Source organism: Salvia splendens, chromosome 4 (genome assembly GCF_004379255.2).
Source record: "Salvia splendens isolate huo1 chromosome 4, SspV2, whole genome shotgun sequence".
NCBI lineage: Eukaryota > Viridiplantae > Streptophyta > Magnoliopsida > Lamiales > Lamiaceae > Salvia > Salvia splendens.
In genome coordinates, this window is record NC_056035.1 from 36,061,346 (window position 1) to 36,072,666 (window position 11,321).

At 40.4% G+C, this 11,321-nt stretch overlaps 1 protein-coding gene across 1 annotated transcript; it reads right to left on the minus strand.

The window, feature by feature from the left end:
- Positions 1–5,702: 5,702 nt before the first annotated feature.
- Positions 5,703–6,380, minus strand: LOC121801074 (glutathione S-transferase T3-like). Its single transcript, XM_042200536.1, has one exon. The coding sequence runs from the start codon at positions 6,378–6,380 to the stop codon at positions 5,703–5,705; it is 678 nt and encodes a 225-aa protein (XP_042056470.1).
- Between the last annotated feature and the right edge of the window lie 4,941 nt (positions 6,381–11,321).

Here is an 11,321-nt window from a genome sequence, read left to right on the forward strand (position 1 = left end):
CATTCGACGCCGTGGAGGAAGAGGAGGAGGCGGCCGAGGAGGAGGAGGAGGATGTAGGTCGTCATCCATACAGCCGCAAGGACACGATGACTCTGTTCAATGCTTAGGTCAGCGTCTCGTACGATCCCATCGTCGGGAATCAACAAACCCGCAAGTGTTTTTGGGAAAAGGTCATCGATGCCTACAACGAGAACAAGCCAAAGGGGTCCCGCTGCCACACCATGAAGATGCTCCGTAGTCATTTTGACCGAGTCGACAGAGATGTCAAAAAAATTTGCGGGATCTACAAGAATGAAGCGGGGCCAGTGGAGCCGACATTCTGAGAGCGGCTATGCGAGTCTTTTTTGACGACAACGACAAAGAATTCAAACATGTCGATGTTTGGGGGCGGTCAAAGACATTGAAAGGTGGGCTGGCGGTGTCCAGTCCAGCACTGGCTCGAGCTCGAAACGCACGAAGCACACGACGGGTGGCCAATAATCATCTAGTGAGGGCGGGTCAGGCAACGCCTCACAAGAGGTTGAGGACACGGCCACCGATACAGGGGGCTCCTCCAGTGGGCGCCGTCGGCCGCAAGGGACCAAGGCGGCGAAGGCGGCTAGAGGGAGGAGGGGCCGAGGCGAATCAAGCCAGGCGGGCTCGGTCTCGGGCTCGAACACCCTATTGTCCATGTACTTGACCACCACGATGGCTGACACTTCACGCATGACGCCTCCACAATATCAAGCTCATCTTGCCGGAATTGAGTATATGGCAAGACAAATTGGTATTCCGCCTATAGGTGGCTTGAGTGCACCGCCACCACCTTCGGGGGATGATTCGCTGGCGGAGTAGTTTTTAAGTGTGTAATTTTTAATTTCTAGTATTTTAAATTATGTCTTTTTTATTTATTTTTTAGATTTTAATTATGTGTTTTTTTTATTTTTTTATGATTTTAAATTGTAATTTTATTTTATTTAATGAAGTGTGTTTTTATTAATTGAATTTGTTGGAAATAAAAAAATGAAATTGAATGAATAGTTAATGGATGAGATGGTTAAGAGGTGGTTACGAGATAGAGGGATGCAGGTGTTGTCTCTTAGTTAAGAGATTGAGTGAAAAGTACAGTGGAGCCAATAAATAGTTAATAGATGAGACGGTTAAGAGACGGATAAAATACAACGTTGTAGATGGCCTAATGATTTGATGACACGTGGTCCGCGTTAACTACACGGCTTCACGCTTTGTTTTTAACCTTTACTCGACCAAATATTTTGGCGTTTATTATACTAATCATATTTACATTTTCCCCTTTCACTTTCTCCTATTTCTCTTTTGTTTAGATCTAGTCCCTTCATTGTGATGATTTAGATCTAGTACTTCCTTATGAATGATGTCGGCTAAATTATATCTGATTGATTGCGCATTTCACCATTTATGTATCGAATGTTTGCTCTTGTTTGTATACATCTTCATCATGTCTTTTTTCTTTTTTGTCCTAAAACCATGTTTCTAATGATGTAAAACCCTAATTAGTTCAATAATGTACTTGAGAGACATGAACAAATTTCATGTCAAGTTTTTAGGTGGAACCGTATTAAAATTCATTAGGCTTAGTGTTAGTGGTAGACTGATTTATAATAAAATTTTGAGTTTGAATCCATTATGGAGTGACCTTTTAAAATTTTTGTTTATTTATTCATAAAAAATTTTAGACCGGACTCGATCTATAATAATTAAAGATAAAATCATGGTCCTTAATCCATTTTCACGCCTCTAGTTATATACTCCATCCGTCCACAATAATATGCACTCTTTTCTTTTTAGTACGTCCTACAAGAATATGTAATTTCTAATTTTAGAACTCTTTTATCTCTAATGAGGTAAAACTCATTCTCCACTAACAATACTTTTTTTTACTTTTTCTCTTTACCTCTCTCTTATTTTATCAATTTTGCATTAAAACTCGTGACGAACCCAAAGTGCATATTCTTTGAGGATGGAAGGAGTAATATATATACACTTACATATAAATTTTTAGGTTTTATATACAGTTAACTAATTAAGATCATAGTCCAATCCATTTGGAGTGGTGGTGCACCGACTAGTCAATGAGATTACTCTAATTAATACAGTAAGTTGTTAGGTTACCTCTAAAGTTGGGTTTTGGTATCATGGTATGTCTCTTGTGTAAGTAAATATGCGTAACAAAATTATAAGGGAAATGAAATGGATTTGGTGAGAGTTGGCAAGAATGCTTAACTTTGTAAGGATTTAATGGAACTAATCATATTATGAATTGTCGCTAAATTATCACATGCATTGCACTAACACTTGCTTCTTTCGTGTTTTCATACCATTTAAATTGCACCGGCATTAACAAATATAATAAATCCTTGATCAGTTTGGACAATTCCAAAATTCAATAATTGAATTTCAAGGGCCCAATTACTTGAACCATGAAAACAATACACATTAATTTAGGATCACTTATGTTCATGAATAACATAGTAGGAGTATATAGTATGATTAAAATTTTATCTTAAACTGTAATGGGTCGCATTAGCCGAAATAATTAAATTTTCATGTAAAAAACACAGTAAAACCCAAAACACACACATGTAAAGCCCTCACAAGAAATTTGTTTTTGGAGAATCAAAGTAGTTAAGGTCGCAATTAGGCATGCACACGGGTCGAAACCGGTGGTTCACGGTTCATCATCCCCATGAACCAGAACCGGCCCGCCAAGGGTCCCGGCGGTTCCGGTTCCGGTTCAAAAAACCACCGGTTTACTGGGCGGTTCAAAACTGCCGGTTTTTTCCTGAACCGCCGGTTCCGGGCCGGTTCGGCGGTTCGTCAATTTTTTTTGTTTTTTTACATTTTTTATTTGTTTATCTATGAAATGTGCGTAAATAAAATTCAAAAAAACACGATAAAAGTTTTAATTTTATTGGGATTACAAATTACAACGATTACAAATCACAAAAACCTTGAAGTCTTGAAGTCTTAAACAAAAATTTAAATACAACGAGACTACTAGTCAACAACGAAGCTAATTACAAATTACAAAAAAGACTTAGAAGGTGTCCTCATTTATGAGCTCAGGTCCTTTTTCATTTATTTCTTTTTTTCCCATTTGCTTCTACTTTAAAAATATGCAAATACAATTAAATAATTATATTTGTATATACTCTAGTCGATGAAATAGATTTCTCAATTAAACAATTAGATAAACTCGTATTTTAACTGTTTTATTGGGCGTTAAACGTGGTGATAATTGGTTTTTAAATGCATATTACTTGAGTTTACGTTCATATTTCACTATAAAGGTGCTTTGATGAGTTTATCAAGTGTTTGAAGTTAAAATAGGTAAAAAAGGGTCAAAATGAGCCAAGCCGTGACTGGGGTCTACTTCAAACGTTAATCTTCCTATCAATATGGGGTCCAAATCCTATTTTGAGAGTACCATTGTCTTCATCATCGAAAGAGCTTCGCGTGGGTACCTCACACGCCCCAATCGGAGTTCGGATGAGAGAGATATGACCGATCTACGAAAGCCGCGCGGACTGCCGGGAGATACCCGGCCGGGTGAATTTTATGTGCAATAATTCCACCCGGCCGGGTGGCCAATTTTGTTCATAAAGAGTCCAGAGACTTCTACCCGACCGGGTGGATTTTATGTGCAATAATTCCACCCGGCCGGGTCCGTCTGACTGACGATTTTTAGCTCAAACGTGATTTTTTTGAAGGAAAAATAAAGAGAGAGAAGCTAGGGCAACGAAAAATCATTCGCTACAAGCCGCAAAAACACACACTCTCTCTCTATCAAGAACTCTTGGAAGAAGATTGAAGATTCAAGCTTCGATTCCTCCGCCAATTGTAATTTGTATCATGAATTCTATTGTTTTCTTTAGTTTTTGTTTGTTTTCTACTTTGAACATGAGTAGCTTAACACTTTGTGTAGAATTCTTGGTGAAGATGCATTGATTCATAGTTATTAATCCAATTGACTTCGTTTTTATCTTACTCTTGTAATTATTTGAATTATTCTTGTGCTTTTTCCTAACAATTGCTTGATCACCAATTGGGAGTGTAGGGTTTCTTAGAGTAATCGGGAGATGAAATAATTAATCTTGAAAGAAGAATAATTCACACCTTAATTCAATAGAACTCGGGAGAGTTGAGGTTTTGAGTGGAATCTGTTATCTAATCGATCTATTGGGAGTTAGGTCTAAGAATTAGAAGGGGACTTCAATTGTTACACTTAATCTACAGGTTTCTCACCTCGGGAGGGGGTTTAATCTACATGTGTGATTGTTTCAATAATTCTAGAGACTTTAAATGGTAAATCGATTTCAACTGGGTTAGGCTATGAGTTGTGCATCGGATCCTTGAATTCTGCATATTTCTCCACCATCTTACACAGCTTTCTTAATTGCTTTCGTGTTTAAGTGTTCTATTCTATTCTCTGACTTTACATGCTTTTAGTAGTTGTTAGTTTTAAAACCAAAAATTTCTGATTGTCTGGATAGTAGTTGAAATTGGTTCGTGGTACTTAAGTTGACACTTATTTGTCTCTGTGGGATACGATATACTCTTGCTTGCTAAATGCTACAATAACCCCGTACACTTGCGGGTATTAATTGGGTAAAATAAAGTTGAGTCAAACTGCCGGTTCATGAACCGGAACCGGTGGTTTCAACCCGTGTGCATGCCTAGTGGGAGATATTGATATCTTGCTGTCCACGAGTTATGCGGTATATCTACCCATTGATAACTTAATCACTCATAAGGAAATTTAACTTAAATATTTGTTTTTTGCTGGTATATGAAATAATATCATACTTCAACTATTTCAGCCAGTGACGAATTTTATGGTATAACACGAATTTTATGGAGCCCTATGATTTTGAAAATTTTCTAAGATTATTTTAGTAATTTTATGTTGAAAATTATACTCCTTCATTAATCTTAATAGTGTATAATATGAATTTTAATAAATTAGTAAAGTACGCAAAATATAAGAAAAGTTTTAAACGATTTGAGTATTTTTAGTAAAAAAAACAGAATTCTACTTATTGGAGATAAAGAAATATTAAAAATAGAATACTCTCACTATTTTTTGTTAATAATAGTCTCAGGTTGACTTCAGAGCATCCTTAACCCCGGACCGGAATCAGGCCTCAAGTCCCCTCCGCATCATCATTCCCCTAAATTTCAGTCCTAGGCCACAACTCCTCTAACCTTGCAGGCCCCAACCCGGGCCGCAACTAATAAATGACATTATTCACAACTTCAACCTATTTTACTCGTAAATGCAATACGTCGAACAATTAAAACCGGAAAAATAAATTGTTCATTCGAAAAAAGAAATTACAAATCCTAGAAAAAAAATTACAAATCCTAGAAAAAAAATTACAAGTCCTAGAAAAAAAATACAAATCCTAGCAAAACTACTTCTTCATTTGGGCGCGAAGATAGGCGATCATCTCATGGTGCAATTCGAGATCGAACTCCTACATTGTCGAGGTGTCCCTCGATGTCAACTCCGTCAGCTGGCTCATCCGCCAGGTAATACTCATCTCCGACATAGAGTCGGCGATCTTGTCCAGAGACTGATTGGGCGGCGGTGGCGGCATAGCGGAGTAGCTCGCAGTTTCCTTCCCCTTCGCTTTCCTCTTTGTCGTCTTTGTTCCCATCAGACGACTTTGAGTGCTAGGGGATTAGAGGAAGACGCCGTCGTCTGTCACGTTGAGGTCGATCACCGGACCTCCTTCGCTCGAAGAGTAGTGTCCGGCGGTGGAAACTTTGGTTCTCTTCGGCGCCCCACTTGCCGCCGGTTCTACCCCACCGATGTACTTCGGGCTCTTATCGACAAGCTTCCAAACGTCGAAGTACTTGAAGTGCTTCTTCACTTCAGAGAAGAAATCCTCCTTGGCCTTCTCCACGAGGTTCAGCTCGCTGTGCTCGCTCGGCCACATCCGGACTACGTTAGTCCACTTGCCATTCCACTTGTTCACATCCTTCTGAACTCGACCCCAATGCTTGCGTAGCTTCACGTAGCAACGCTCGAACGACCCTTTTGGTCGACCAGTGTTGTACTTCTCCGCAATCCGCTCCCAGAACGCTTTGTCGCTCTGTTGGTTGTCGACGATAGGATCCTCGGAGACATCGACGAAGTTCTTGGTCAGCCACAATGTCTCCTGTGGACTATACTTCTTCGGTCTCTCATCATCCGCAACCTTGGCCTTGCCCTTCCGTACAGCGGGTTCCATATCACTGATTTCGTACTCATCAGTGCTAACTGGTGATGTTATTTCCATGTTGGTAGGCGTAGGCGTTGCATTAGGGCCCGGTGACGGCGGGACGTACCCGTTGTTGGCGTTGACAAATTCGTCCATTTGTCGTTGATCGCTGTTAAACCAATCCATAAAAGCTGAAAATATTGTAATGTAAGAGGATTGAAATTGAGAAAGTGTGGAAAAAATGGAGTATATGTAGGCAATAAAAAAACAAAATTGTTGGGGACTTGCGGCCCGGCCCGGAAGGCATCCAACGCCGGGTCGGGACTCATCGAGTGCATGCAGGCCGGACCCCGGGATGGTCCCTGGGCCGCTACTGAGTCCTCGGGACCGGCCTGGGCCGCAATTTCGTCATCTCCAGTGCGCGGGGCCGCGAGTCGGGACCCAGGTGCGGTCAGTCCCATGGCGTTAAGGATGCTCTCACACCCGTTTTTTTTAAAAAGTAATGGCTCAACATGTTTTACAAAAAGTAAGGGAAAGTAAATGAAAAAAAGTTAAGTGAAATTTGAGTTTTACTTTTATACTCTTATAATATTAATTAGTTTTATGGCACTCCCTCCATCTGAATAAGCAACACTTATTTTGAGCACGAAGTTTAAAAATTAATATTTAAAAAATTACGTAGAGAGTGAAGTATGAAAAATAAAAAGTAGAGAAGTGAAGAGAGAATAAAATAGGTGAGGGAATAAAGTACTAAAAGAGAAGAAAGTAGTATTTTTTGCGTAAAGGGATATGACTCATTTATGATGGGAGTGGGAGCAGTGGGGGATCCAGGATTCGTAAACGGAGATAGTGATGCAGGCAGAGAGAATAGCTAGCCTATATTACCTGCTAGCTGAGGTCTAGGTGCCACTCAAGGCAGAAATCAACTCAGTGTCTGAGGGCTGGGAGTTATGGCATAAAAGATTGGGCCATCCAGCTGAGAGAAGTATCAGAGAATTAGTGAAATCTGGGGTCATGAATGGTCAGCTGGAGGTGGAGCATCTCAGATGTGAGCAATGTATGCTTGGGAAATCTAAAAAGCTCACTTATCCAAAGGGCAAGCACACATCAGCCAAGCCGTTGGACTATGCCCACTCTGATTTGTGGGGACCTGCCCAGGTTAATTCTATAGGTGGTGGCAGATACTATATGAGCATCATAGATGATTACTCAAGAAAGATCTGGATTTATATACTGAAGGAGAAGTCACAAGCATTCAGTAAATTCAGAGACTGGTGCACTGAAATTGAGCTTGAGAAAGGGGCAGTGCTGAAGTGTCTACGCACTGATAATGGCTTGGAGTATCTGTCAAGGGAGTTTGATGAGTTTTGTAGGAGCAAAGGGATAAAAAGGCACAGAACAGTCCCACTCAACCCTCAGCAAAATGGTGTGGCAGAGAGGGCCAATAGAACATCATTGAAAGGGTGAAGTGCATGCTTCTGTCAGCGGGTATGGGAATGAAGTTCTGGGCAGAGGCTGCCTCTACAGCTGTGAAAATGATGAATAAATGTCCATCTTTAAGCATCAATGGTGATACACCGGATTTTAGGTGGTATGGAGCTCATGGAGATTACTCTGGACTGAGAGTTTTTGGCTGCAAAGCTTTTGCTCACATCAAGCAAGGGAAATTGGAAGCAAGAGCTCAGAGATGTGTGATGCTTGGATATCAATCTGGGGTAAAGGGTTACAGGTTATGGTGTATAGAACCTGGGAATTCCAAGATTGTGATCTCCAGAAATGTGGTTTTCTGGGATGAGCAGATGTCATTTCTTAAAGAGTCTCCAAAGACTGATCAGACTGATAAGATTGCTGAGTTTGAGGTGGAGATTGAGGGTGTGGGGGCTGATGATGCTAATCCTGTTTCTGCTCAAAGTTCAGGAAGTACCAACACAGATCAACAGGTTGAAGAACCAGAGAATCTAGAAAACTATCAGCTTGCTAGAGATAGAGTAAGAAGGCAAAATGTCAAACCACCTTCAAGATATGCAGATGCTGAGATGTTGTTTTATGCTCTGTGTGTGGCTGAGGAGGTGGAGTATTCTGAGCCAGCCAACTACAAAGAAGCTATTGAGAGCAAGGAAGCAGACAGATGGATGCTTGCTATGATAGAGGAGATAGAGTCTCTCCTTAAAAATGGAACTTGGATACTGGTTGAGAAGGTCCCAGGCAGAAAGATTGTGAGTTGTAGATGGATCTTTAAGAAGAAAATAGAGTCAATTGATGGAGAGCATATCAGATTCAAAGCAAGGTTAGTTGCTAGAGGATTTACTCAAGAGCATGAGGTAGATTTCAATGAAGTATTCAGTCCCGTTGTGAAACACACTTCCATAAGGATACTGCTTGTTGTGATTGCCAAGAGGGATTGGGAGTTAGAGCAACTAGATGTTAAAACGGCCTTCCTACATGGTGAGCTGGAGGAAACTATATATATGACACAGCCCGAGGGGTTTGTCAATCCAGGAGAAGAATGAAAGGTTTGTTACTCAAAATAAGTCTTTATGGGCTGAAGCAAGCAAGTAGACAGTGGCATAGGCGTTTTGATGATCATGTGCTGAGCTGTGGTGTTGTGAAGTCACTCTATGATGAGTGTGTGTATATCAAGAGGAGAGATGGTGTTGTATGTGGACGATATGCTGCTGGCAGGATCTTGCAAAGATGAAATCAAATCAGTAAAAGATGACTTGAAGGCTGCTTTTGAGATGAAAGATCTTGGCCCAGCCAAGAGGATTCTGGGCATGAACTTGATCAAAGACAGAAGAAGGAAGTTGATATGGCTCTCACAACATGATTATGTATCAAGATTGCTACAGAGGTTCAACATGAGCAATGTTAAGGAAGCAGCAACTCCACTAGCCCAGCACTTCAAGCTATCTAAAGATCAGAGGCCTAAAACAGAAGCTGAAGCTGCAGAAATGCAAAAATTACCATATGCTAACATCATTGGAGGAATAATGTGTGCTATGATCTCGACGAGGCCGGATGTGGCTCAAGCTGTAAGTGTGACCAGTAGATACATGTCCAATCATGGAAGGGAGCATTGGTGTGTATTGAAATGGCTGATGAGATACTTGAAGGGAGCTGGGGACTTTAGCATTCTGTTCAGAGGAGATGATGAATATAAGGGAGATGTTATAGTTGGCTTTTGTGACTCTGACTTTGCAGGGAATCTTGATAATAAAAGGTAGCAATCCGGGTACATCTTCACTATGTTTGGAGCAGCTATTAGCTGGAAATCAAGTCTCCAAAGTGTAGTAGCTTTGTCGACTACTGAAGCTGAATTCATGGCGCTGACTGCAGCAGTGAAGGAAAGCTACTGGATAAAGGGGATTACAGGAGATTTTGGTTGTGAAGTGGATGCTATCTCAATCTGCTGTGATAACAACAGTGCGATTTGCTTGGCAAAACACAAGGTATATCATGAAAGGAGCAAACATATAGACGTCCGTTTACACTTCATCAGAGAAGGGATAGAGAAAGGAAATGTGAGGGTGTTCAAGGTGCACACGGATGACAATCTCGCCGATATGTTAACAAAGCCTCTACCGAGAGAAAAGTTTGATCTATGCAAGAAGTTGGTGAGTGTTTGCAGGCTGAAGTCTGAGTAAGCTTTGATCAATCAAGGTGGAGGATTGTTGTATGCGTGATTGATCGTCGAGTTACTGAGCTTGATTGAGCTCACGAGCTGGAAATGGAATGAAGAAGCCATCGAGGTTCAGCAGCCGTCGGATCTCTTTAGGATTAGTTAGTTCTAATCTTGGCCGTTGATTGTACTAGCCGTTAAATTCAATATAAAGGCTATTAGTTAGTTAGTTTTCATTCATTCTTTCTCATTGTGGTATACAGCTCGATTCAAGAGTGATTCAATAGATTTCCATTTTTCTCTCAAATCAAAGTTCTTCAATTCTTAGTTTCAGAATCAGTTTCATAACAAATATGAAAATCTTTCATGAGGTTAAAACGAGAAAAAGAGTTTTTGTGTAACAAAAATCATGTGCTACTAATATCTAAAACCCCGAAATTATGTCAAGTTGAGTACGACGTAGAAATTAATTACTGACCAAAATTATAAAAGGAAACCCATAACTAAGGAAAGTTAATACGGAGGGAGGAGTATTTCCTAACTGAAATTGGAGGATCACAGACAACATGTATAAATAAAGCATTGATTTGTAGAAACAATGAGCACGGATCCTGTGTACCATCGTCACACGCGTAACCAGAAACTCAATTCATCGCACTTTTTCCCCTCATTTCGAAATCAAATTCAACCTTTCGATTCCCTATCTGAAGAACTCGTCGTCTCAGACCGCGATCTTCCCCTCCCTTACTCGCGAAAGAGGCGGTCGAAACAGCCATCGGCGGTAACCTCCCCAGCTACGAGCATAGCTGCGTGAAGGATTTCGTCGGCCCGACGGGTATCGTGCCCAAGTACGTCGAATTGGATGTCGATTTCGAGGTATGGATCCTGTTCTGGTACGTTAGTGGGGACGACAGTCCCAGTGGCATGATTCCTGCGGCGGAGGAGAGCTGTTCAATCTGCTTGGAGGAGCTCGGCGCCGCACCGAGGATGCCCTGTTCGCATTTGTTTCACGGCGAGTGCATCAAAACATGGCTGCGGAAGAGTCATTGTTCCCCGCTTTGCCGCTTCCCCATGCCCATGGCCACAGACTATAGATTCATCCTGCTTTTTTTGTATACAAAATTTAAAATATGTCATTTATTTGTAGCAATTAACCATAGAATTCTTTATTTCAATCGAATTACAAGTGTTATGCTATTGTTTGCGTCAAAATATTAGTATCATTATTCGTCTCTTCGTACTATACTAAAAATTTGTTTCAATGTTTTATTGGCTAATTCGTTTAATCAATGATCAATAAAAGTAATAAAAATTATAAATAAATAAAAAATATTTACTAAAATTAATTATTTAAATTTATGTTATGTTTTGTTTTTGATTTGAAAAACTTATTAATGAGTGCACTGAAATGGATTTTTAGGTTTCATTATGATTTTAGCTAGAACCATAAATTATCATATCATAATGCCATAAAGGGG